The sequence below is a fragment of the Rousettus aegyptiacus genome, unplaced genomic scaffold (assembly GCF_014176215.1).
Source record: "Rousettus aegyptiacus isolate mRouAeg1 unplaced genomic scaffold, mRouAeg1.p scaffold_m13_p_6, whole genome shotgun sequence".
Classification (NCBI taxonomy): domain Eukaryota; kingdom Metazoa; phylum Chordata; class Mammalia; order Chiroptera; family Pteropodidae; genus Rousettus; species Rousettus aegyptiacus.
Window position 1 is genome coordinate 99,469,660 of NW_023416309.1, and position 27,340 is coordinate 99,496,999.

A 27,340-nucleotide genomic window follows, 5' to 3' on the forward strand; every position below is an offset into this window, starting at 1 on the left:
TGGGCAAAGGGGATGGAAGACTTCCAGTCCAGCATTGCCCAATTCCGCAGGCCCCTTCTGGGGCGCTCAGGGAGGCGCTGTAATCCAGGCAAGGCTCAGGGAAGTTGTTCCCTGCTATGGCAAGACCTACAGGCAGTCTTGAACTTGTGAGGCTTCAAGACAGCCGTTCCTGGACCTTTCTGAAGGTAGGACCTGCCTCTGTGACTGAGCTTGGGGAGGGGAGGGGCAGGATCATTTATGGACTGTAGTCTGCCAACTAGGCCATGTGCCCAATGTGTGATGCCAGGCAAGCCTGTTCCCCTCTCTGAACTTCCACTTCTAATCTGCAAAATCTTGGGGGCAGGGGGCGTGGAGGGAGGTGGTCCAAACATGTGAGGGCCAAGGTTCTTTTCTGTTTCATCTGCAGAGGGTGAGTGCAGGGTGGTGGGAGTAATGGAAGGAGAAGAGATGGGGCCCTGGCGGTGAGCTGGCTTCTCTGGAATCCCCAGTCTTTCCCCTCTCTACGGCTTTGCCTCTGAAGTCACAGAAGCTGTGTCCCCAACCCACGTAAACACACGCATGCACACATCTACTTTTTTAATTGAGAGACTCAAGATGACAAACGCCAGAGCTGGAAGGCATCGCCAGCTAGCTCAACCCACCCTTCCTCCCTTTTTACAGATGAAAAAACTGAGGCCCTGGTTTGGGATTTCCATCCAGAGCCCGGGATTTCCCGCCCTCCCACTCCCATTCCCCGGCCACTCCAGTGCCTCTTGCCCACTACGGTCTGGACCACAGGGGAGGGCCGACTGGGACTCCCGGGGGACTCCGCCATTGGGGCAGCCCCCACGCCTGGAGCCACCCAGCCTCACCCGTCGGGGCCCTTGCCTCGGCCGCCGCTGCGCACCCGCCGGGGAGCCAGCGACCGAGGGCGGAGGCGGGGAGGGAGCGACAGAGGCTGGGAGGGGTGTTGGCGAGAGCTCGCGCTCTGTGTATGGTCTATCAGAGGCAGCTGACCTTTGAGGAGGAAATCGCTGCTCTCTGCTCCTTCCTGTAGTAACAGCCGTCGCCGCCGCCGCCAGGAGCCCAGGCCTGGAGTGAGAGCCGCGGGCGCAGAACCGGCCCCGCCGCCGGACGGCTCGGCGCCACCAGGTGGGTGGCCGGGAAGCGCGTCCCGGGAGGCGCGCGCGGAGAGTGGGGTACAGGGGACACTCGACTCCTGCCGGGCCCCGCGCCTGGTGACCCGGAGCTCGACGGCCGGGAGTGATGCAGGGAACGATCCCCGCGACCGAGTTTCGGCGCAGCACGGACCAGGGACGAGGGACACGGCTAGAGGGAGAGCGCCACGGGTGGGCGCCGTCCTCGCCCGCAGTGGGCAGGGGGCGCTGTGGGGCCGGACAGTAGGAGACCGTAGGGCACCGCTGCCAGGGCGCCACCAAAGAGTGGGAGCGTTGCCTCCCCAACCCTCTCTTTTAACAGCCCTAGCCACGTGCCCGCAGGGACCTGGCCGTCCAGTGGGAGCCGTCAGAGACCTAACTTTGGGCTGGACTATTCCTCCTTCCCAGAAATTGGAACTTGGAGTCCCAGGCAGGGTAGGGACAATGTTGCAGCCCTCCCTGGAGGGCCGTGGGCCTCCGCCGTCAAGTTTCTCTTTCAGTTTCTAGCTGTCCCCCCTCTGGGGAAGCCCCGGTGGGGCGAGGGGAGAGGAAGAGGAGGAGGGCACCTGACTTTCGAGAGCCCCTCCCCATGCTTCAGCGGGTTCCTTGTCGGAGGCAGGGCGGCCTTCCCCTCCTCACCATCTTTCTTCCCGCACAGGAAAGCGTGTCTGTGGGAGGGGAGGAGCCTGGCCTGACCGCGGTCCAGGGATGGGTGGGCATGGTAGGGCCAAGGGCTGGCCCAGCCTATGCCTCTGCTTAGGAGGCGCTGCCTCAGCCTTCTGCTCGCCCTAGGTGAACGGACATGGCGGGCTGGATCCAGGCCCAGCAGCTGCAGGGAGATGCGCTGCGCCAGATGCAGGTGCTATATGGGCAGCACTTCCCCATCGAGGTTCGGCACTACTTAGCGCAGTGGATCGAGAGCCAGCCTTGGTAGGTGCCTCTGCCTCCCTTCCTCCACGGGTCCCTACCCCCCAGGTCCCCTGGCTTTTAGGTCTCTTCTTTGTGGTTTGGTGTGGTTCTGGTCCTGTCTCTCTGTGTGGGGAAAGAGCCATGTTCCTGGGAAAGGGGAACAGGGAAATGGGAGCCTGGGAGGGGAGAGGGGATGTCTCTAGACTGTGATGCCTGTGGAACTGCCAGCAACACGTTTTGTGGGCTCTAGAACGCCCTTAGTCACCAGCCTGGGATTTCCATGTCCCTCTTGGTGCCTGACTTCCTTTCAAGGAGGCACCACAGTAGGCTTCTCTGCCCCACCCTGCCCCCAAGGGATGCCATTGACCTGGAAAATCCCCAGGATCAGGCCCAGGCCACCCAGCTCCTGAAGGGCCTGGTGCAGGAGCTGCAGAAGAAGGCGGAGCACCAAGTGGGGGAAGATGGGTTCTTACTGAAGATCAAGCTGGGGCACTATGCTACTCAGCTCCAGGTGGGTGTGAACTCTGGGTCATCTGCAGGCAAGCAGGGTTCGCCTTCTCTTTCCAGCATCAGAACCCCTGGGTTTTTTCTTGACCTGGCCACTGACTCACTGTGTGACCCTGGGTTTATTGGCAACTTTTCTGTGCTTCAATTTCCCCCACCCCCTCTTTCTAAGTCAGACCCATCAAATTTCTTTAGCATATTAAGAAGCAAGGGGCGGGGCGTGTTTGTCCCCAAGAAAAGGGGGATGGGTGAAACAGCATTCTGGACAGATCAAGAATAAGGGGTGGAGGTAGACTGAGTCAAGATTCCTTTGTTGGAGAAAGGAAGGCTGACAAATCCTAGACATGAGGGAATGAGGCAACCAGACATCTGCCTTGGGGCTTTTTTGAAGGTAGAAGAGCCGCTGAAGTCGGGTAGGAGAAGAACAGAGTTGCCTGGAGGCAGAGGCTGGATTAAAGAGCCTTGAATTAGGGTTTAGATCATAAGATGCAACTTCTCCTTCACATGGGAGGTGGGGGGTGGGAAGGTTTATAGGGGAGAGAGGAAGTTTTTGTGGAAGCAAGAAAGGGGTGTGGATGGTAATCATAGTCAAGCATTTATTGTAATTCACGTGTATTTCTTAGACAGCCCTTCTTAAATACAAGCATCAAAGTTTCAGGGAAAGAAAAAGTCCATCCCAGAAGAGGGAGGAAACAAGAGAAACCTAGGGGGGAAGAGGGAAACAGAATAGGAATCCAAGACTGAAGTATGATGGAAAGTTCCTTGCCCTTGACATTAGATACCCCAAGTCTGCTCACTCAGTTGTTTGCCTCTTAACCTCTGTGAGCATCAGTTTTCTCACCCGTGAAAAGGGGATAATTGTTTCTGCTTATGTTGTAGGGTTTCTATGATATGAAAGTCAAAAGAGGTGGTTTACAAAGCCATGGGGTTCTAATGCACTGCAAATCAAATGGAGATCTGAGAGGGGAAATCAAGTTAAGAAGAGATAGAGGTGTCTGGTGACAGTTCCTGAGGCTTCCTGGGGAAAGCTGAGGCAGAAGCTGGAGGCGAGGAAGGGGTGGGCATGCATTGCGACGGATGTGGTGGGTGCAGAGGGTGGCCACTGGTAGCTGCTCTTGGATTCTTTCAGAACACATATGACCGCTGCCCCATGGAGCTGGTCCGCTGCATCCGGCACATTCTGTACAATGAACAGAAGCTGGTCCGAGAAGCCAACAATGTGAGTGTCCCATGGGTATGGGGGGAGAGGATAGGGAAGTCCTACATGCCTTTCTCTCCAAACACAACTGTGTTTTATAAATACTGTCATGAGAGAGCACAAAACAAATAAGAGACCTGAGCAAATGTGAGGGGCAATATCGTGTGCAGGTATAGAGTGACCCCTGCCCCCACTGGCTTCAGTCAGTCCTCGGCTCTATCTCTTACTAGCTCTGTGACTTCAGCAAGTTACTTATCCTCTCTGAGCCTCTGTTCCTTCAGTTATAATTGGTAATAGGTAACCTTGCAGAGTGATTGTGAGCATTAAATGAGATACTGTGTGGGCCAAGGATAGACAAACAGAAGAGTAAGCCCTAAACACATGTATACATACACATACACACACACACACGCCTTGGAAACTCCATCCATGTCAGAGATGGCCTTACAAATCACCAGGGAAAAGAATTATCATTCAATAAATGAGGCTGGGACCAAAATAAGAAATAGTCTCTGGTGGGTTCTGTGAAGAGAAAGGGAGCCAAGGTGTGTGTCAGAAGAGCTAACACAGGCAACCGCAGAGCAGTGAGGCCCAGAGAGACAGAACAAGGGACTCATCGCTAATCATAAAGGCATTGAACATCTGCTTGGAGAATGGTACAAATGTTACATTATCGGCAATAAAGAAAAATGAATTTCACATAATGATATCATACACATAAAGACTACAGACTAGTGCCTAGAACCCAGGTCATATTTATTATTCATTTGTTGTTGTGGACAATGATTTCAGGAATTTGGCAGTTGATTCAGTAAACATGTATTGAGGTCCTGCAGTAAGGGCTAGGACTGGAGAAACAGAGAAAGGCCTGGTCCCCACCTGAAAGGAATTCAGGTGACGATAGCTTCTCGAGAGGTGAGCTGAGTGCTAAGGGGACATATGTGGGAAGAGTTCCCCTCTTAGGTTGGGGCAGGCTGGTGGCGGGGTGTCCTGAGGAAAGGGAGGTCAGAGCTACAGTAAGGAATAAAGGAGGGAGAAGGAGGGAGAAGTTTTTAGTCAAAAGTAACAACTGTATAGGTGAGGGCAGGAAGGCCTGCGCCTTCTTATCACATTTGAAAGACTCACAAGTAGTGCAGCTGGGAGAAAGCTGCCAACGGGAGCCTCGATAGGTAAAGCTAGAGAGGAGGCAGAAGCCAGATCACAGAGGGTCTTCCAGGACAACCCTTGTGTCTATTGACTTCACAGTCACAGAGTTATCTGTAAACAGACAAGTGAATTTGGCTCCAATTAAGAAATGCATGACTATGACACAGGTGTTATCATGGTAGGGGGTGGGGAGGATCATTCCTCCGCTAAGCCATCAAAGTGTTCTTGAATACCTTGAGGATTTTGTAGTGCACAAAGCAGATGAGGTCCTAGTACTTAGGTGGCTCACATCCTAGTGTAGGAAGGCAGAGAAGAAAGAAGTAAACACAAGGACTAGACGCTCTCAGATAAGGGCGGTGCTATTTTAAATTGGCCCTTCAGAGAAGGCCACTCTGAAAAGGTGCCAGTTGAAGTGCCAGCCTCAGGAAGATTTAGTGCCAGACTGTTCTAGAGTGATGGAACAAGTGCAAAGGCCCCGAGGCAGGAACATCCTTTGTGTTCAAGGAACAGAATGTAGCTGGTGTGCTTGGACAGCAGTGGAACTGGGTGTGAAGACAGGCAGAGGCTGTCAGGGCATTCTGTGAAGAACCCACCAGAGACTATTTTTAGGGCATAAAGAATCTGGATTTTATTCTTAGAACGGTTAATTGGAAAGGTCCTGAAGACGTGGCTGTAGAATAGATCAGATCAGGTTACTTAAATGTCTGAACCTACAAAGCCCTTGTTCGTACCTCCCTTATAACTTGACTTTGGGGTCTCCAGGACACCAGCTATGACAGGTTCACCTTCTTCCCTGTTCCCTCAGTCACAAAAAGGTGAGTGAGGACAAAGAAGATGTGTGTTCTCCTAGCCTTGTTCCTTGCTCTGTCCCCAGCATCTAGCACAGTCCGTGGCATTGGATTAGTGAAACAATGTGAAATGCGGGGTCATTATCCTCAGTAGGAAAATCCAGGTAACTCTTAGGACTTTATAAGTTCTTCAAAGAGAGTTTAGATGGACCCTGTCTGGGATACTTTGTTGGAGGCCAGAACTACAACAGATGTTTCTACTATGCTTTATGAAGATGCCAGAGCCTGTCAGGCCACCCATTTCTCTTCCTTCTTTCTCTGCTCCACCCCATTTCTGTCAAACGACCTTCCTTCTGACTCAAATTGCCCTTCCTTCTTACTCCAGATTTGGAGTTTGGCTCTATAGTATTTGTGGTCCCTGAGGCCTGAGGTGTTCTATCATCCCCGCCCAGCTCACTCCTGCCTGCCCTCTCTCCCCGATCTGTCTCCAGGGTACCTCTCCTCCTGGGATCCTGGTCGACGCCATGTCCCAGAAACACCTTCAGATCAACCAGACATTTGAGGAGCTGCGACTGGTCACGCAGGACACGGAGAATGAACTGAAGAACCTGCAGCATACTCAAGAGTACTTCATCATCCAGTATCAAGAGAGCTTGAGGATCCAGGGTGAGCCTGCTGTAGTGTGGGCCATGTGTATGGCAAAGACAGGAGTGAGGACCACTGTGAGCTCCTGCAGGGCTGCGGCTAGGTTGGTATCTATCTCCCCAGAAGCTTCCCCAAAAGCCTGGGATGAGTAATGGCTCCCAGTGATGGAGCCCCTGCTGTGGACCAGGCTCCAGGCTATGCCCTTGGCATGCATTATTCAACTCAACATTTAGGACAGCTCTGGGAAGCAGGTAGTTAGTTGTATTATCCTTATTTTGCAGATGGTAAAACTGAGGTTCAAAGCAAACAAGTGACTTGGCCTGGGTTGCTTGTAAGTTGCAGAGCTGGATCTCAAATAGAGATGTGTCCTAAAATCCCTGTGCTTTATTAACTTATATCCTCTAATTGTAGGTATTCAGTAAATATCTCCACGAATGAATGAATGAATGAATGAATATGAATGGACAAAGTATTCCCCAATCAGAGGGAGGATTTAAGTTGGGAGTCCCCTGGTTGAACTAGGCAAGAGAGTGGTGAAACTCCAGGAATTCCCCTTATTGAACCTCCTTGGTAGGAGATGGAGCTGGAAGGGGGAGGTAATAGTGGAAATTTTTCCTGTCTTGTAGGAGAGAGTTTGCCAATGGCTGCCATGAATAGGATGTGGAGAAAGAAAAATTAACTCAAAGGGAATTAACCCCAAGTACAATCAGAGGAGTCTTGAAACATGGCCCATCTTCCTCCCACTCCAGACTGACCTCAGAGGGGTACCACCCCATCCTAGTGAAACAGGAAGTGTCAAGTGGCCTTTTCTTTTGCTCTTCTTTTTCTGGCTTCTTCAAGTAGAACCTTAGATTATTGACTTTAGACATTTCCTCTTATCTAATACATATATTCAGAGCTATAAATTTCCCACTAAGCAATGTTTTAGCTGCAGCTAATGATTTTGGATATGCTGTATATTCGTTATCATTCAGTTTACGGTGTTTTTAAATTTCACTTCTGATTCTTTTACCCATATATTTAGAAGTATATTGTTTAATTTCTCAATATTTGTTTTTTCCTAGATGTCACATTGTTATTGATTTAATTTTTATTTTGTTATTGAATTGCACTGTTGTCAGAGAACATACTATGTATGATCTCAATTTTTTTAAATTTATTGAGGCTTGTTCTTATGGCCCAGCATATTGTCAATCTTGGTGAATGTATCTGGTGGACTTGAATATATTTTCTACAGTGTTTCGTTTAAAAGCAGCAATAGTAAATTCAATATGTTAACATATATAATGTAGTATTTTTAAATAAATATTTAACTTCATTATATTTAAATATATTATAAATATGTACATAATAGTACATAATATACATATTATTTAATATTATAAAAATTTAAATATATATTAAATAAATATATATTTATTATGTTAACATAATAAAGTTAACAACAAAAAAGGCAAAAACAAAAAACCAACATCTGTATTTTCCAAAACAAAATTTAGTGAGCAGAGTGGCATTCCTTTACATTTTTGCAGATCACTTTAATATTAGGCTTAGTAGGATATGGCTGGATCTTGCTTTCAGTCCGTTGTAATACCACATATCTTGTAGCCTCTAGAAAATTCCGCTGTACAGTTATAAGAATTAAAAGAGAAAAGGCAAATAAAGGCTTATAACTTTTGAAAATAGCTTTGACTTTGTGGATACCCTATAGGAGTCTTGGGGACCTTACAGGAATCCCTGGTCCACACTTAGAGAACCAGCGATCTATATCTTTATTTATTTATTTATTTATTTACTTACTTATTTGTTTATTAATTATTATGGTGACATTGGCTAACAAAATCCAGTAAGTTTCAGGCATACAATTTCTTTATTTTTGATACTGAAGGAGAGGTATCAAAATCTCCTATTATATCATGAAAGTGCATACTTCCCAATTATTTCTATAAATGTTTCCTTTATGTATTTTGAAGCTCTGTTATTAGATTCATGTATATTTATTATATAAATATACCTGTATATATTATGATTGTTTTCTTTCCAATTGATTGACACTTTAATAATTATAAAATATCTTTCTTGATCTCTGATAATACTCTTTGTCTTGAAGTCTGCTTTATCAGATATTAATATAACTACTCCAGCCTTTTTGTTATGTATTGGCACAAAATATCATTATCCATGCTTTTTAAAATTTTAAATTTAGACATGTAGTTGTCTTGCTTTTGTATTTATTCTGACGATCACTGCTTTTAATTGAGGTGCTTAGTCCATTAATATATAATGTAGTATGTAATACAGTTGGGTTGAGGTCTATGGTATATATTTTTGGTTTTGCACCCTATCAGTTTTTGTTTCTCTGTTTCTCCTTTTTTTCATCATTTGTTTGTTTGGGTTTTTTTTTTAGGATTCTCTTTTAACTTACCTGTGTCAGCTTTCCTCCTAACCCTGCCATGTCAATGTTTTCTGTACCCTGAGGCCAACACATTGCCTGAATCACAGTAGGTGTTGAGTGAATATCGGTAGGACGATTCTGGCATGTCTTCCTCCCATCTGATTCCGCCCCAGACTGACCCCAGAGAGGATGGCCCACTTCCTAGATTAGGGAACAGAAGATTTAGGCTATCCTACCAAAGGGCTTGGCTGGTTGCCAATATTTATGATCCTGTTCTTGGGTTTTCTGTTTTCTATTTATGCTTTTGGGTTTGGATTCTGGTTTGGGTTTGTACCCATCATGCAACCTCAGTTCAGTCATTTATCAAGTTCACCCATCAGAAACACAGGCTATTGATCTGTTTGTGTACGAGAAGGCTCAGCTCCCTCCAGTGGAGCAGACAGTTGCCTCACATCTCCTGGCATCCTTCCTAGAAGCTTCTGCAAATTGCCAAGCGAGGCCCAACTGGGTCACTTGCATAGGGAGGCGGGGCCCAGGTGTTGGAGTCACTGCCACCTCCCTGTGGGTGACAGGATCCCTAAGGTGGCCATCCAGACTTCTCTGCTGTTGCATATTAGACATTGCTTTTCCTGCTCTGTCCCCTGCAGTGAGATTGGAGGCGTATTTCTGAATTCTTCTCTAGTTCTGGGCTCTTCTTGGCTGTCTAGAGTTGTTTTGGTCTGTCCCAGCTTGTGTGTCCATGTGGCAGGTCCTGGGTCAGTGTGACATGGCCTTCAGAGGCCTGCCAGGAACTTGACCAAGACACATTGACACTCACATCTTCTTGGCTCAGCCTGAGTAAAGACACTGGGATGTTCAAAAAGGCTATTGGCAGCGTGTAATCATCCCGGCATCTAGGGTAGTGGTTCCCTTTGATGGGAAGGATGGGTTTACAAACCAGGGAGGGTGGACAGGTGTCCCCAGTGGGCCCTAGACACACACACACACACACACGCGCGCGCGCGCTCTCTCTCTCTCTCTCTCTCTCTCTCTCTCTCTCTCTCTCTCTCTCTCTCTCTCCTCTCTCTCTCTCTCTCCTCTCCTCTCCTCTCCTCTCCCTTCTCCCTTCCCTCTTCCTGTTGTTGGCTGAGCTCATGGTGACCCAACCTGGACAAACATGTTAGGCACCCTCCAACATTTAGAGGAACTCCTTTATCCCTGACGAGAGGCTGCTGTGCTCTGGGAGGTGGCACAAAGCTGTGGAGCAGGGCCTTTTCTGATGTGGCTTTGCCATGTGAGGTTGGGGCTGAGAGTTGCTTCTCTCTGTCACGCTTTAATCCTGTCCTGTAACCTATTAACCACAGAAAACTAACTCTCACCTAGACTTACATGTGCCAGGCAGATTGCTGAGTATTTTCTACATCGTCACTTCTTAATTGTCACAGCAGCCCACTAAGGCAGGGAACAGGATCCTCCCATTATACACATAGGGAAACTTAGGCACAGGATAGTGAAGCAAGTTGCCCGAGTTCACCCAGTCAGGGCATACTTCCAAACAGGCAGTGTGGTCCCAAGCTGTATCACCGTGTGGCTTGAGGAGAGCTGGGCAGCTAGCGGTGTGGGCTAGGGTGGGAGGGGAGGCCGCAGGGTAGGATCCTGCTCAGCTGTACCCCAAGCCTCCATCTCCCCAGTTCCTAGAGGGGAGCTCGGAGTTGGGAGGCCGGGGAGTGGAGTCCGCTCATCGCTGGCATTCTGGGCTGCCAGAGCCCCAACTTGCCACCGGTCAGACATGTCTTTAAGGGTCTTGCCTGCAGAACAGGAGAGTGGGACTTCTCTGGGCCTCCTGCTGGAAGCTGGGTGATCATGGTCATGGGTCTCCTGTCCCCTCCAGCTCAGTTTGCCCAGCTGGCCCAGCTGAACCCCCAGGAGCGTCTGAGCCGGGAGACGGACCTCCAACAGAAGCAGGTGTCTCTGGAGGCCTGGCTGCAGCGCGAGGCCCAGACGCTGCAGCAGTACCGCGTGGTGAGTGGGGTCTGCGTCCCTCTGTTCTCAGGCATGGGGGTCCACATCTCAAGCTGCTGGGGGACCCGAGAGAGGGCTAGAGCCAGGAAGAGAGCAGGACCCAGCAGAGCTGCAGGCGGAGCCCCCTCTTCCCTGTGGGGGCCTGTGAGGCAGAGCAGGTCAGGGGGAGGGGCGGCCCTGCCTCCTGAGTGAGGCCCTGCAGGGCGTTCTCTGGGAGCCCAGAAGGGCCTGCTCCCCTCTCCCTGCAGGAACTGGCCGAGAAGCACCAGAAAACCCTGCAGCTGCTGCGGAAGCAGCAGACCATCATTCTGGATGACGAACTGATCCAGTGGAAGCGCAGGCAGCAGCTGGCCGGGAACGGAGGGCCCCCCGAGGGCAGCCTGGACGTGCTGCAGTCCTGGTAATGGGTGTGGGGGGCGGGCGGGGCTCAGGGTGGTGCTACCAGCTGCTGCTTCTGCCCCTGTGTTTCCACGTGCAGCTGGCTCACTCTGTCCTGTGACAGGTCTTATTTCACCAGCGGTTCTGGTTCCTCATCCAGACTTTGGTGCCCCCAGTCATGCCTCCTCCCCCAGGAAGGGAGTCCCAGTGTTGGGGAGGGGGGCAGGGCGGGTGTGCGGAGTGATGCTCGGGCTGGGTGGGTGCAAATCAGGGTGGCTCCTCCGGTGTGTGTCTGCGTTTCCGGGCGGCAGGGCAGCTCCGCTCTGCTCAGTGGACGGGAGTGGTGGCTCAGGTGCAGAGCCTTCTTGGTGAGGGCTTCCAGGGTGACGGCGGAGCTGGGCCTTGGGGGCTCTTCCCAGGGGACGGGGTGAAGACCCCGTCCTTCCTGTCGGCCTTGGTGCTCACGTGCAGGTGTGAGAAGCTGGCCGAGATCATCTGGCAGAATCGGCAGCAGATACGCAGAGCTGAGCACCTCTGCCAGCAGCTGCCCATCCCTGGCCCAGTGGGGGAGATGCTGTCCAAGGTCAACGCCACCATCACAGACATCATCTCAGCCCTGGTGACCAGGTGATTGCCGCCTCTTGATCACGCCCGGTCCCCCATGTGGTTGGCCGGGGGAGGCAGGGGGTGCTCTTGCTTGAATCCTTCTCTCTCTGCCTCACACCCCATCCCCTCTGTCCCAGCTGCTGTGGCTGCTTGGCGTTGACCTTGCCCAGTCTCTCTCATGGCCACCACATGGGCTGCCCTTTTCCTCTGAGGCCCACGCCAGCTGCTGAGTTCATTTCCCTGCCCCCCCTTCCCAATCATCCCCCGCCAAATCTCAGTGGTCTCCCTGGGAACAGGGTCTCTGCCATGTGCTCTCTCTTTGCCTGCTGAGCCCCATTCAAGGCAGCCTCCCCACGTGGAGGAGGGACCAGAGCGCCGTCTCCTGAGGCAGCATCTGGTCACTTGTGTCCCCACAGCACATTCATCATTGAGAAGCAGCCCCCTCAGGTCCTGAAGACCCAGACCAAGTTTGCAGCCACCGTGCGCCTGCTGGTGGGCGGGAAGCTGAACGTGCACATGAACCCCCCGCAGGTGAAAGCCACCATCATCAGCGAGCAGCAGGCCAAGTCCCTGCTCAAGAACGAGAACACGCGCAAGTACGCGTGCCTCCTTCACGTCTGCCCTTGCCCAGGCCCCCCTGGGGCCTGCCTCTGTCCTACGCCTGGGGTCCCAGTGAAAGGACAGCACAGCCCCCCTCGCTGCACATTTGTCCTGACATTGCAGACGTGGTCGAGGGTCCCCCCAGGACCCCCAGTTCACTCTCTCCTGGTATACACGCTGTTCCTCCTGCTAAGAGGCCTTCTCAGCCCCCGCCGTGCCCGGCACATAGTAGGTCAACAAGGATTGCTTTGCGCTGCTGCGGTGTTCCAGGACCTGTGCTAAGCAACTGGGGCACAGTGTGATTTAAACAGAACTTGGTGGTATCTTCCCCCAACCTCTTGACTAGTAGAGCGAGCTGCAGACAGAAGCGATTACTGGTGTGTGACAGGGAGACGTGCAGGGCACTGTGGAAGTGGGCCACAGTGGGGGCCGAGGAGCAGGACAGTCTCAAGCCGCAGAAGGACTAGGAAGTCACTGGAGAAAAGGCATGGAGAGAGAAGACTTTGAGACAGAGAGAACGTGGGCCTTGTCCTGAAGGAGGCGCATGTCCCACCCACAAAGGGTGCAGAGAATGGATGAATGAATGAATGAATGAATGAATGAATGAAGGCGTGAATGAGTGAAGTGGAAGACTTGGTTATGTGTATAAGTGCCTTCATGTGGTCTGAGGATAGGGTGATGAAGAAGACAAATTGTTTCTCAGGCTCGTAGAGCTTACCTTTTGGCCAGGGAGGGAGACAGTCGTGCACTTTTAAAAATAAAGCAGTGTCAATAAGTGATGGGCCCTAGGAGGAAAATTAAAACAGAGTGATATTACAGAACCTGGATCGACGTGGCAATACCACGTGGGTGGTCAAGAAAGGCCTTTCTGGGGAGATACTTGAGTTGAGACCTGAAAGAGAAGGTAGAGAGTGGTTTGGGGCAACAGGAAGAGCAAGTATAAAAGTCCTGAGGTCGGCACCGAGAGTGCAGGTTCAGCAAGCGGGCAAGGCAGCGTGGCTCGCTTGTCCTGAGTGAGGGGACAGGAACCCACTGAGGCCAGGAAGATGGGCAGGGGTCAATCACTGGGATCCTTGTAGGCAGTGATCATGATTTTTATTTTAAATGCGCAAGAGGCTACTGGAGGCCCCTGGAGGCCCTTATGTCAATCTTGATGCCTAAGGAATTTTTCACCTAATGGTAGAGACCCAGGAACTACCCTTGAGACTTTGCTTGGGTACCCTTAGGTTGATGAGAAAGTAAGGCTAGAGTCACACTGAGGGACACTCTTAGAGGATGAGGTAGGGGCTGCAGGCAGGGCTTTCTGGGGTGAAGATCCCACCCCAAGCCTCAGACAGGACTACACCCCTGGTCTGGGGCCTGTGTGGAGATGGGGCTCCCTCTCCTTCACAGTGAGTGCAGTGGAGAGATCTTGAACAACTGCTGTGTGATGGAGTATCACCAAGCCACTGGCACCCTCAGCGCCCTCTTCAGAAACATGGTGAGGACAGGGCCTGGCCCTTGGAAGGGAGGTCTGCCCAGAGCTGGGTCCTCGTTACCAGCTCCTGTCTCCCTGCCCTTCCTTTGCCCCTGCCTTGTAGTCGCTGAAGAGGATCAGGCGTGCCGACCGTCGGGGCGCAGAGTCTGTGACAGAGGAGAAGTTCACGGTCTTGTTTGAGTCTCAGTTCAGCGTAGGCAGCAATGAGCTTGTGTTCCAGGTGAAGGTGAGGCCCTGCTCTCCCATCCCCGGCGGGTTACCCAAGATGGTGAAGGGACCTGCCCGAGGCCACCCAGCTGGTTTGGGAAAGCCAGAGAGCTCCGAATCCTCTCTCCCACGGTCTCAGACCAGTTACCCCATGATGCTATCAGAAAAACCTACTTTCACCCTTCTGGTGCCCGTTTTCAAGGTTATAATCTGGCACCAGCCCACAGAATTTAGGCGATGGGTCAAGAAGAAATAGATTGTGTTTTCGTGTTTGTTTTTTGCTTTGGCTTTGTCGGGAGGGGCTTGTGGTTGGGTCTGTGGGTAAGGAGTGAGGGTTGGGAGTCTTGCCTAGGCAGAGGGTAAAATGGTGGTCGTACACCCACCCTCAACTCATATTCTTTTGACTCCCCTAGACCTTGTCCCTTCCTGTGGTTGTCATCGTTCATGGCAGCCAGGACCACAATGCCACCGCCACTGTGCTGTGGGACAATGCCTTTGCTGAGCCGGTGAGTCCCCAGAGCACCCCCACCTCCAGGCTCCAGGAGTCTCCCCCAATCAGCTCCAATCTCTCTAGGCCCCTGCCAATGGTTCCCCTCTCCCACCCCCAACCAGACCAGAACGAGGTGAGGTGAGAGGGGCAGCTGGTGTGGGGGCCTTGCCCTTGACATGTCCTCAAGCTCTGTCTGGGCTCCAGTCTTGGGACTGGGTTCTTCCAGGTCTGTGAGCTTGGTCTTCAGGCTCTGGTCCCTGATCTTCCTTCAGATTGTGGTTTGGGTCCTTGATCTTTGTTCTTAATCCTCTGGTCTAGTCTCTATCCTGCACCCCCACCCCTGTGCCCCTGCTCCCCGCCTTCCTTTCCTTTGTGTTTGTCTCCTTTTCTGGATCTTTCTCAGTCTCCTCTGTCTCTAGGTACCTAGGTACTTGTGTATCTGCATTTGTGCGTAACAATTTCCTGCTCCCTCAATCTGCCTTTTTCCCTTCTCTCCCTCTCAGGGCAGGGTGCCATTTGCCGTGCCTGACAAAGTGCTGTGGCCGCAGCTGTGTGATGCGCTCAACATGAAATTCAAGGCCGAAGTGCAGAGCAACCGGGGCCTGACCAAGGAGAACCTGGTGTTCCTGGCGCAGAAACTGTTCAACAGCAGCAGCAGCCACCTGGAGGACTACAACAGCATGTCCGTGTCCTGGTCCCAGTTCAACAGGGTAAGGGACCCGCAGCCAACTGCCTGCCTGGGGCCACCTGTTCCCTGCCACCCCTCCGCCCCCTCAGAGACAGGTTACTGCCTGAGGTCAGCACCCCACCCTCTCCTGTAACCAGGAGAGACGGAGGCTAGTGCCCCACAGAATGCAGGCAGCTGTGAGACCCAAAGCAGGACCACAGGAAGGAGCCCAGAGCTGGTAGCCAGAATCCTTGGCTTCTGGTCTTAGACCCGTTAACTAATTTGCCAGGCTCCCTCCCTTCTCTGTACCACGTTTCCCCATCTGTGAAATAAAGGGGCTGGGCAGGAATGACTGTGCTGGTCTCATCCAGCTCAGACAGTTTTTTGCACCTCCTACCCCCACTCCATGGGGTTGTCTTAGACCCCTGTGTCTGAGAGGCCAGAGGTGAGTTGACTCTGATTCTCTAGGGTAGGGGTTAGGGGCTGCAGAGTGTGGGACAAATAGGATGAGGAATTGGGAGAGGGTCTGGGTAAAGATAAGAGGGCACCGATTGTTTGCTGGGCCACCTGTGATGACAGGGGCACAAGCCCTGACTTGGGGTTTCCTGGGGCTTCTCAGGAGAACTTGCCGGGCTGGAACTACACCTTCTGGCAATGGTTCGATGGGGTCATGGAGGTGCTGAAGAAGCATCACAAGCCCCATTGGAATGACGGGTGAGAAGCAGTGGGCGCGGCAGTGGGAGGGGCAGGGGCCCAGGGGGCAGTGGCTGCCCGCCCGGCAGTGACGCCGTATGCTCCGTGCACCCAGGGCCATCCTAGGTTTTGTGAATAAGCAACAGGCCCACGACCTACTCATCAACAAGCCCGATGGGACCTTCTTATTGCGCTTTAGCGACTCGGAAATCGGGGGCATTACCATTGCCTGGAAGTTTGACTCTCGTGAGTGCCCTATTCTGTCCACCCTCCAGCCTCAACGGTGCTGTCTCCCATTTCCTTTGCTCCTCACTCTCTATCTGGCCTGCATCCTCAGAAGGCACCCAGTGGGAAAGCTCAGAGTATGGAAGGGACGTTGCTCAGAAGCTCATGCCCTTTCTATCATTTTCCATTCTGGAGGAACTAAAATCCTTGACCCACTGAGTGAGTCCTTCAGCAATTTCATGCTCCTCCTTCTCCGCTGTGGCCCAGACTTGTTGGTGTCTACTCACCTGGTCTGCCCAGTACAATAGTCCCAAGGCCACTTACTTACCCTGTGCCAGGGAGCACAGGGCGTGGGGTTGCAGTGCAGGCTCGCAGAAGCTTGGATGTCTCCATAAGCCTGCCCGAAACCCCCACGACCCTGATCCTCCTCCTGACGGTGGTGGGTTGTGGGAATGAGCTTATCCTTTTCATAGCTGATCGCAACCTGTGGAACCTGAAGCCATTCACCACGCGGGACTTCTCCATCCGGTCCCTGGCTGACCGCCTGGGGGACCTGAGCTATCTCATCTATGTGTTTCCTGACCGGCCCAAGGACGAGGTTTTCTCCAAGTACTACACTCCTGTGCTGGGTGCGTCCTGCCCCGGTCCTCCAAAGTCCTCCGCGGCCCAAGGACACATTCTCAGAATAGGTGGCAGGGATTGCCCAAGAAGAGCCCAGGAACCATTTATTTCCCTGTGGGTGTCGGTTCATGGGATGGTGCAAAGCACATGGAGAGGATTCCAGGGCTCACGAATGAAGAAAGGGAGAGCGAAACCTCTGAGTCTGCTTTCTTCTCTGCAAAGCGAAAGCTGAGCGCACCCTCGCTTCTGCGCCCTCGGAAGTGCTGAGGGAGGAGCTGGGATCATGCAAACCCATCGAAAAAGAGCACGACTCCCCTACTCCCATCTTTATCCACTCCCCTCCCACCACTCCTCTCCCTCAATCCTGTTCCCGGATTGAGTGTAGGAAGCAGAGTGGACAGAGTTTTCCTCTTCAGCCCATCCCCAACCTGTTGGTTAGGTTTGCTCCTTGGGGTTGATTCTGCTTCCTTGGCAGGGTGGGGAGAGACAAGGAAAAGGGCCAGAAAAGGAAATGGGAGAAGGGACGAGATTGCAGCCAGGGTCTGGGTGGCCCTCAGCCTGGGTCTGTTGGCAGGTGTTCACTGGGGGCCCATGGGAAATCTCATCCCTGCTGAGGCCCTGGTGACATGGGGAGGAGACAGACTGCATGGGCGAGCTCCCAGACACCTTGGTTCTCATCACCGTTTTCCCCTGAGCAGTTAAAGCAGTGGACGGATACGTGAAGCCACAGATCAAGCAAGTGGTCCCTGAGTAAGTGCCTAGGGTCTGGCTCTGGTCTCCTGTTGCCTCTTTCTTCCTCCCCTTCCTCTCTACCCCTCACTGCTGCCCTCCTCTGCCATTCATGGGCCCAGAATTCCCTTCCCACTGAAACCTGGCTCAGCCCCAGGGAGGGAACTAGGCTTGGTCACCATGGGGCCAGAACCCCACTCCTGCAGTCAGAGCTCCAGGCCCAGCGGGCAGTTTGTCTTTCTACACCTGAAAAAGACATGAAGATGTCCCTGAGCCGCTCCCCAAGTTACAGGCTGCCCTGAGGCCAACTGAGGCTCTGCTCTGCTTCCTCCCACAGGTTTGTGACATCTGCAGACTCTGCAGCGGGCAGTGCCACCTACATGGACCAGGCCCCCTCTCCAGTCGTGGGCCCCCAGGCTCATTATAACATGTACCCGCAGAAGTAAGTTGTGTTCTCATGGGCTCTGTGGGGAGGAACTGGGCACTTGGCCTCAGGCTGGACCCTGGAAGGCTGGTGGGCAAAGGAATCCAGAGCTTCTGTAGGTCTGAGACCACCTGGCCAGGCCTGCCCAGGTACATGGAGGGTGAAAGCAACCAGTGAAAAAAACAAAACAGAGCATTTTGAAGCTACACGTAGCAGGGTCCTTGCTGTGATGCTGACTAGCTGTGTGACCTTGGGGAAATTACCGAAACTCTCTGATGCTCCGTTTTTCATCTGTAAAATGGAGGCAAGAATACCTTCCTCGTCTACGGCCATGCCACCCTGAACAAGCCCGATGTCTGATCTCGGAAGCTAAGCAGGGTCAGGCCTGGTTAGTACTTGGATGGGAGGCTACCTAGGAAGACCAGGTGCTATAGATGTAAAAAAATAAAAAATAAAAATAAATAAGGGATTATAAGCTGACAAGGTCCTTGTAATCTGTGAGGTCAACCAAGGGTTGCCTTGCCTAAAAAAAAAAAAAAAACCCGCCTCAAGGGATTAGGCTCAGGACTAAATGAGAGTGCAGGTAAAGCCTGTAACAGGTGAGGCTGTTGTAGGGGCTTCACATGGGGCAACGTTGGATGGGGTGGTCATTCTAGCTTAGGAGTTGGGTGGGAACGGAGTGTCAGTTGCTCCTATTGGAAATTCCAGGGGTAGAGAATTAATTCTCATCTGAGCTGTAGGTGGCCTGAGTTGGATGTCTGGGTGCCTGGGTGCCTGTAGTGACCACAGTCTTGGGGTTACGAAGACCAGAATCCCAATCCGGCTTCCACCTACCAACCTGGTGGCCCTGAGCAAGTTCCCAAACATGGCCAAGCCCCACCTCCTCCTCTAAAGTGGAGAAATGCTCACCTTACAGTTGACTGGGAGGACTAGAGTGCTTATAAGGCCCAGGCCATCATAGGTGCTCAGTGAATTGTGTCTAGGACTTAATGGAATAGTGTCACAGGTGGGCAGAGCTCACTGGCCCAAGGACCTTGTTTTACAGATGAGAGCAGGAAGAGGAAAATGAATTCCCTGTAATCACTCAGTAAAGTAGCAAGAGATGAGACTGGGGTGCCTCCCAAAGAGCCAGAGACCAACTTACTTGATTTGGGGCAGGGGGTGGGGCCAGGGTCCAACCAGAGCTAGTCCCACGAGACTGATGCGAGGTCCTTGGGGCCGTGAGGCAGGCCAGCTCCCTCTGACAGCCCCCTCTCTCTACCAGTCCTGACTCCGCCCTTGACCAGGACGGAGAATTCGACCTGGATGAGACCATGGATGTAGCCCGACACATGGAGGAACTCCTATGCCGCCCGATGGACGGTCTGGACCCCCACCTGTCCCCGCCGGCCAGTCTTTTTACCTCTACCAGAGGCTCACTCTCTTGAATGTCTGAATCCCACACTTCTCTTTGGAAACAATACTCAATGTGAAGGGTTCCTGTTACTTGTGATTTTCGTATTGCTGTGCATATCGATGCCTTTGTGGGCAACACGTGTACCCGTGCGCACGTGTGTGTGTTTGTGTACGAGGTGTGTCTGTCTCGCATTTGCAGTCCTGGGCGTGTGGCTGCAGCAGCAGCAGCCACCTTCATCTCCTTCAGATCAAGGCACTCGGAGCGCCCTCCGAGCCTGTCGTGGAATACCCTGAGCTGCTTCTGCCATGTCAGGTACTCAGTGCAATTAAAACTGCTCCTTGACCTGCTCGGTGGCTCTCTGAAAATACTCAAGGAAGGGACTAGAGAGACAGGTAATGTCTCTCAGCTTAAGTTTTACTCCTGGGTTGAAGCTTCGCCATGTGTATGTGTGCATATGTGTGTGTGTGTGTGTGTGCATGCGTGTGCGCGCCTATTCTCATGCGCATGTATTGGTCTATTGATTCTTCCCTCAGGAGGAGGTTGGGGTTCCCTTTCGAGTAGTATTTTATACTTTATCTGATGAATATGGACTCCAGACTTCTTGTGGACTGAGAGCTTATCTAGGCCGTGGCCATGTCCCCAACACAGCAGAAGTAGGTCATTTGAGTTAGGCCCGTCAAAGCTGCTCTGTAATTTCTTGGCCTCTTGGCCACCAGCCAGGAGTGTGATGCGACTGCTCATCCTCCTGCTGTCTCTTCCCACCCAGTGTCCCCTCCCCTCCATCTGGCCCCAGCCTTCTTTCCTTGCTTCTCTTGCTTACAGGAAGGGTAGGAGAAGGGATGGTGGGTCTAGGACATGTTGGGTGAACAGGGCGCCCAGGACTTGCAGGGTTAATACCTCCAATCCTGGAAAAAAAACCTGCAGCAAGAGATAGCAGAAAATCAGCTGCTTGCTGCGTGCCTGTGGAATCTGGAGTGAGGGGTGAAAGCTGATCTGTGCTTCCACTCCGCTGGGAGGCGGAACCTGGAAGAGGCCTCATCACGGTTGCATAACCGGCTGTGGTCTGAGAAGGCCTGGCTCCCAGTCTCACTCCCTCGGCCCTCTGAGGCTGGCTGGCACACACCCAAGGGCAGCTGACCGCGGGCGGGCGGGAGAGCACGGAGCCCCAGGCTCAAGCTTCTCTGACAGCAGGTGGGGATGGGAAGAGGGAGTCTTTTGTACTTTGTACATAGGCCACACGTTTGTGAAAACAGTGTTTTGGAATAAAATATTTTTTTCATAAAACTGCCGGTGTGGCTCCTTGTTGGGGAGCCCTGGGTGACGGGGATCACTAGAGCTGGAAGCGTTTTGTCCCTTTCCTCCCGCCGTGGCGGATGCTGTGATGTGCAGCCTGACGCTTCAGCTCTGCTCCCTCTTCTATGGTTTTAGGGGTGCCAATCCCCTGGAACAATATCGGTGCTTCTCAGAAAACTAAAGAGCTAGGACTCGAGGTCTTGGGAAAAGATGGGGCAGGAATTAGTGGGGTAAAGGGGCACAAGGAACAGGAAAATCTGTGGTCTGGCCTCTCCTTATCAGCTGCTACTATGAAGTTGGCAGCTGAGGGCCAGGGCCAAAATGATTCAACCCTTACCGGGCCAGGGTCGACTCAACCCTCACCGGGCCAGGGTTGCTGGAGAGGCCCACGACAGGCCCCCTCCCAGGGCCTCTTCCCAGGGACCAGCAGGTGGCACCATCCCACTGCCACTGGGTTTTCAAATGGTCGGCCTGAGACCAGGAGGGAGGCTGGTCAGAGAGCAGGACAGTCTCCCCATTTGGGCTCCACTGGCACCTAGGTGCTGAGTCAAGGGACTGTCACTGGGGTCCTTGGGGGGAAGGAACAAGGACCTGCTTCAAGGTTTCTTTAGAGTTCAAACGGAGGGAAGAGGGGCTCCCAGCCAGCACCAAGAGGCTCAGGGGCCTGGAAGGGGGGAAAGGAATGGGTGGGAGGGGAAAGAGCAGCCAGCCAGCTACGCCTGAGCCTGAGCCTGAGCCTGAGCCTGAGCACTCTAATCTCCCTTCCATCTCTGCAGGGGAAGGAGGCTGGTATCTCACACCCCACTAGGCTCCTCCTGTCTCATACCTCGCTAGGTTCCTACTAGGCTCCGTGTGGTACTCAGCGCAAGGGGAAGGGGCGGGGGCGAGCCGAGTGGGCGCTGACGGCTGTGAATTCTCACCACTGACTGCCAGCTGGAGCGGCAGCCAGTTAGTTGTCTGGTTGGTCGCCACTGAGTGAACTGAAGAGAAAGTGATAATGGAGCAACTGTGGAAGGGGAGGCCTTGGGGGTGGGGTAGGAGTATCTCCATCCCAACCGCCTTGGTTAGTTTATCTGACTCCAGACAGGAGGCTCAGCTTGCAAAGGCCCCTGGAGGGAGGAGGGAGGAGGAAGGTAGGAAGTGGGAGAAGGGAGGCCTCCACTCTGACACCTCTGTGCCTGAGGGGTATGACCCCCGGCTCCTCCAGTGCCCCCTTACCTGGAGGCCAGTGGCTAACATAAGATGGGTGGTACTCGATGCCCAAGAAGTAGGCCTGGGTCAGCTCAGGAATGAGGCTAAGATGACCAGCCCAGGAGCAGGGGCCACCACCTCCTCTTCGTGGGGAAGGCCTCCTCAGGACTGAAGCAGGGAAAAGGGGAACTTCTACTAGCCAGAGACAGAGCTGCTGCGCTATCAGACGGGTCCTATATAACTTTTATTTTTGAAAGGTCAAGTAGATACAGCAATATACAAAAAAAAAAAAAAAAAAAAAACCACAATAATATAAATTTTTACACTATGAAGTAAGTATACATTGGAATTTGATGCAGAGGCCAGGACAGAAGATTACGAACCACTGTATAAGTAGGTTAAGTGATAGATGGGAACGCCTTGGCTGGGCCGGGGTTGGAGAGGGGCAGAGACAACAGAGAAAGCGGCCAGGTCCTGGAGGACCTGGTTCTTCAAGGGAGCAGCCAGACCAAGTCTCAGCTCCTCTCAGAACTTTGCTACAATCAGAGTTAAACCCACAACGCACGCTACCTTGAAGCCCCAAACTTTGTAATATCCTCTCCAGAGAAGCCCAGATCCGTGCCCCAGGTCCCTCTAACCTAAATCTTTTCTCAACTCATGAGTCAAGATTATGAACAAAAGAGAGTTGCCAGAGAAGGGACAGCTCTGTTCTACTTGTCAATCATTTCCTGGCCGGAGGACAGGGGACAGGGATGGCCAAGGGCAACACTTGTTTTGTTTGTCTTGGAGAGAAGATCCTCATCCCCTTAATTTATAAATGGGCTCATTTTGGTGTAACAAACAGCATTCCATAGAAATTCTGGTCAACTGAGACAAGGTGGTTTTGGACCACCTATTACTGCCATGCCTCTGGGGCGGAGTCCCCAACATCAGAGACCACTTCTCACCCTCCTCGCTGTTCTGAAGTGCGCGGTAAATTCGAGGTATTCGGCCCCAATGGGTAGGAGACAGTCACCAGTGCTGGGGGAGGCTGGGGGCACACGTCCTTGCGTGAGGGACTGACTGAGTTTATCAGTAAGCCTTGGCCCCTGGCTTAACCAAGTGAAGAGATAATTACAGGTGCTGTGAGAAATCGTCAAGAAACTGGAATAAGAACCACATTCCCTGAGCTCAACCAGACCCTTGGCTGGGGCTAAGTCATGGCTAAGTCATGTTCGACCTGTAACTTTCTCTCTTATACCAGGAGGTCCCGAGACTAGGATTCACCCTAAAGCAAACAGTACAAGGGACCTTTGGACGCTGGAAGGAGCCATGTCCCAAGGGGGGTCAGGTGGACTGGGGGAAGGAAGGAGAATCACTCCATCCCTCATAAGGCACCCACCGAACCACCCGGGCTCTGAAACAGGAGCGCAAGTCTAGGGGGAAAGGGAAGAGAGGTTGTAGGCACCCCTGTGCCCAGCCTTACCTACCAAGAGGCCAATGCGTAGAAGGGACAATAAAAACTGTTTATAAAAAAAAGTCTAGAATGTTTAGGTTCTCCTTCAGCCTTCCTATTTCAAAATCAAAGTCCAAGCCACAGCTTCAGATGCCTTTTAAGGGTTGGATCTGAAGCCCATTGCAGGGTTTATATAAAGTATCAGCCTGAAGAAAGCTGAATGCCTAAAGCACCAAAGAGGCCATTAACCGGGTTTTCTTAAATACAGAAAAGGCTATGCTGATACAGTGTTCTTTGCCCTTTAATTTTTTTTTTTTTTTTTAATTTAAAAAGAAACCTAGGGGCTCTGAAAGTCCTATCTTCTATTTGGACGTTAGCAAGGTTAAAAGTGCAATGCCAGGGGTATGTAGCTAGAGGCGGCCTGTGGCATCAGCTTACAGAAATAGGCGGAGGGATGCCGCTGGCACCAGGAGGCACTTGTCCAACAACAACAACAAGCTGCTGAGAAAGGAGGGCAGGGGAGCGAGAGAAGACATTTCCTTTTTCTCCTTCTTGCCGCCCCTTCTCCACATCCCCTGATCACAGTCTCAGAGAACACATTCTTATTTGCATTTAGATAAAAGCGTATCACCCACATTCATTCATTTCTCTATTTTAAAAAGTGCCCAGATTGCTCATAGATAGATAACAGAAGTAAGAGACTGAAAGAAATCTGGAACCACAGAGTGAGGAGTTCGGACGCTCTGGGAGCTGGCCGCTTAGGGTGGTGGAACGCACAGGCGGTGCCTCCGACACGTCTCTCCGCAGCTTCAGGCCTCGGCTCCTCACATGGGGGAGGTAGCACACTCTGAGGTCAGCTCCATGTCGAATGTGAGGGACTCTGGAGGGACAGACAAGGAGAGCTGGGTCAGCTGCCTGAGCCCTGCAGCCGGCACAGCACACACTCCTGGCCCTCGGGCCACTGCTGCCATCCAGCGTCCTGCCCCTTACAGCCAAGACAAGGCTGGGGAATCCAGATTTACTCTCCTTCCTGTAGGGCCTTGCCCTAGGAGGGGCTCCGTGCCCTCCCTACCTGAACTCATTCCTGACTCTCCGTGTTTGGGAACAACTTTGGGCTGCCATGTTGAATGTGGCTACCGAACTCTTGAAACGTGGCTAGTCCACACTGAGACGGGCTGGAGCTGCAAAACGCTCAGCAGATCTCACACACAGGATGGGAAAAACCTCATTTATTTTTTCATACACATTGAAATAATGGTATTTTGGATATATTGGTTTAAATAAATTATATTATTAAAATTAACCTCACCTGCTTCTTTTTACCGTTTTTAAATGTGGCTACGGGAAAATTTACATTTACACATGTGGTGCACATCCCGTTTCTACTGGGCAGTTCTGCCCTAGACCCGCCTCCTACAATCCACGTGACCAGCTAGCTCTCGGCTCTGCACACGGGACATCACACAAGGGGGACTGATTTCCTTCACAGGGACAAAGTCTGCCAACCAAATACTCACCAAACTGCCCTCCTGCTGAGGGTTCAGCACCTTCACCATTATTTCCAAACTGCATCAATGAATCTAAAGTGCGGGGGGACATCGGCAGGTCAATGGTATTGCTGCAGGTCGTTCTGTAGGAAACGGGGAGCAGTGGGAGGGGAAAGGGCCGGGTTGACAAGACACAATGGAGAAAAAAAAAAAAAAAAGAACAAAACACACACACACAAGCCATCAAACTCTGGTCTCCAACAGAAAAATAAAAGCTCAAGCTTTTTAAACACACAGGTCACTTAGAGTAGTGAACAGAGCCCAGGGCCTTCCAACCCTTCGCAGGATAACTCTCGCCCAGGGGCCCGTTCCCAGGGGTGACTGAGCACATCAGAAATGAAGGCAAAATTGGGAAGGGGAGCCACTTACGGTGTCACACAGATAAACTTGGTCTTCAGGTAAGGGGCAGCACCTGGGAAGAGGAAAACCGGGGCTTACTGATTGTGACCCCGCCGTGGGTCTGGGGCAGGAGCGAGCCGGCTGCCTCGCCAGGGCTGACTTGAAACCCAGCCCGTCCCCCAGCAGAGGCCGTTTTGAGCCTCATCGCCCTCCATGGCTACCTTCCCTCACTGTGTACTATCTGATGTTCTAGGGGCTCCAACTTAGAAGGAAGTTCAATTCTTTCCATAAGGCTTTCCTTAACTACAGAGACTTTTCACCATCCCCTGGTCCCACCTGAGCCGAGATGAATGCCAGCCTGGTGTTCACTCTTTCCCTGGACTGTGTACGTTTAACTGCCTGTATGTGGTCTAAAGGTTGGCTGCCGGCTGGGTCATATCTCTTAGATAACTTCTCTACACGCCGGAGTGGAGCTTCTACAGTCTGGGCACAGCGTCCTGCTCAGATGCCAAGGTCACCAAGTCTTTAAGAGACTGTGAAGCCACTAATGCTTATGGTTCCAAAGCTGAGAGTTACACCTGCTATTCCAACTGGCACCCATCTGTACCTATTACATTTTTAGGTGAGGGTATCAGTAACTTTCCAGTTGGATAGTTACATCACAAAACAAGCAGCCTCTCTATAAAGGGAAGATGTCTGTGATGCAGTACAGTTGACTCTGGACTGGAAAACGGGAGGCCTGGGCCTCCTTAAGTCTTTAATAGCTAACAGACCTGGGACAAGGCACTTTCTCATGTATAAAATAAGGGGGGGGGAAGAGAAGAGTGCCCGTCTCTGCCGTTTATAATTTTTGTTCTATAGTTGGTAATATGAGGATTGGAATTAATGAATTTTCTGTGCTAAATGCTTACACCAAGAGGTCAAGGAGCTTGGAGACATTGGCATAAAATCCGGGGAATTCAGGTGAGCAGATGACGCAGGAGGCATGGGGCAGGGTGGGTGGGTGGGGGGTGGCGAGAGAAGCACAGTTGTAAGGCTTGGGGCTTCCAGAGAAACTGAGGGATCAGAAAACACGATGACAATCCGAGGAAAGGCATCACCAGGGGGCCCTTAGATCCTTGCCATCTAAGTTTATTTTGGGCCAAGAAATAGATTCATTCACTGCAGCAGAGTTCAAAGACGCCACTGAAGCAAGGTTCAGGTGTCTCAGAAATCCATGTGGCCCAGACCTGAGGGGAGCTGCCACCCTGAACAGAATTGATTTAATTCCCCAGTGATTAAGGTAGCTAGGGAAAATACCAGCAACCTGAGATGGAACAGGAGAAGCAAAGGAGGCTGACTGAAAGTCGACTTAATGGCTCCGTACAAGGTTGTAAAGGTACTTTATCCAATTGCAAAGAGATTTGTCGTTTCTAAGAGGGGACTCTCTTCCTTAAGCCATAGGAAATACTGTGCAGGCTTCTGGTGGGGAAGTAAGAAGGAGGGAAGAGTCCTTGGCAGGCAATCTATCTCTGGGAGACAATGGCACCTTTGTGATGGGAGCAGAGAGAAAATGGTCACAGACCCATCTCCCTGAGGACTCCCATCTCAATACAGGGCTCCACACACACACACGCCACCCACTCCGATGGTCCCCCTCACTCATCTTCACACTCACACCACACTGAACCCTTCCTTGCACACTGCTTACACTCCTCTCCCCAGGAGGCAGCCAAAGCACTCAAGTAATTAGTTCCTTTTTCATGATTGGCATGTTGCCCTTGCGAAAACTCTAATGGCTCCGGCAGGAAAGGACCTTGCCTCCTGGTTGCACGGGAGGGGTAGACGGTAATGGAGGGCACAGCCTCCGATTAGGAACTTGGATCTTGAAAGCAATATTAGCTGAAGGACCAGCACTGGGACTTAAATGTCCTCTGCAGAAGAAACAAAGAGTAGTGTGACAGGAGCTGATAAACACATCTCCCAACTGAAGCACAACGTGGAAAGAGAGATAAGTGGCAGACAGGAAGTGAGAGTTAAACTCCTACAGCAGGAACAAAACTCAAAACCAGAACAAAGGGAAAAGGAAAGTCTATTGTCAATTAGTTCATATTCCCTCTTCCAATTCCACCTCTTCCCACCCCAAGAAATCCTTCAGAGGAAATTCCTACAAAAAAGTGTGAAGGAAGCTGGTAGGTGTGTGTGAGAGTTGTTTGTATAAAATCAGTCCCTTCAAAAGCTCCTGGGGCAGGAAAGTTAACCTCAAAGGATCACTTTAAGCCACTGCTGGCTCCATGATCAAAAAAAACATTAAATAAAAA

At 51.9% G+C, this 27,340-nt stretch overlaps 2 protein-coding genes and 1 pseudogene across 7 annotated transcripts in view; 2 read left to right on the top strand and 1 right to left on the bottom strand.

Moving 5' to 3' along the window:
* The first annotated feature begins 590 nt into the window (after nt 1-590).
* On the top strand, nt 591-20,519 carry LOC107513821 (signal transducer and activator of transcription 5A). 2 transcript variants are annotated; one of them, XM_016150863.2, is made up of 19 exons: nt 591-1,131; nt 1,929-2,066; nt 2,400-2,556; nt 3,679-3,768; nt 6,173-6,347; nt 10,592-10,722; nt 10,971-11,122; nt 11,572-11,727; nt 12,123-12,302; nt 13,699-13,786; nt 13,887-14,009; nt 14,404-14,496; nt 14,984-15,190; nt 15,767-15,861; nt 15,956-16,086; nt 16,539-16,694; nt 17,385-17,436; nt 17,753-17,857; nt 19,104-20,519. In XM_016150863.2, exons 2-19 carry the CDS (start codon nt 1,939-1,941, stop codon nt 19,264-19,266), a joined length of 2,382 nt encoding a protein of 793 aa, XP_016006349.1. In that variant the 5' UTR covers nt 591-1,131; nt 1,929-1,938; the 3' UTR covers nt 19,267-20,519. The 2 variants fall into 2 exon arrangements, with proteins under 2 accessions (XP_016006349.1, XP_016006350.1); XM_016150864.2 differs by lacking the exon at nt 591-1,131 and adding an exon at nt 1,460-1,571.
* Nucleotides 18,161-18,276, top strand: LOC118604208 (annotated as a pseudogene).
* Nucleotides 20,520-23,437: 2,918 nt separating the features above from the next.
* Nucleotides 23,438-27,340, bottom strand: part of STAT3 (signal transducer and activator of transcription 3) — a 51,015-nt gene continuing 47,112 nt past the window's right edge. For 2 of the 5 annotated variants that reach the window (XM_036222038.1, XM_016150870.2), the window contains 3 exons: nt 25,071-25,113; nt 24,672-24,784; nt 23,452-24,034 (listed from right to left, as the gene is read on the bottom strand). In XM_036222038.1, coding sequence (XP_036077931.1) covers nt 23,979-24,034; nt 24,672-24,784; nt 25,071-25,113 — 212 coding nt within the window. In that variant the 3' untranslated portion in view covers nt 23,452-23,978. Of the gene's footprint in view, nt 24,035-24,671; nt 24,785-25,070; nt 25,114-27,340 lie in introns of all 5 variants that reach the window. The other 3 variants (XM_016150872.2, XM_016150871.2, XM_016150869.2) reach the window with 2 other exon arrangements.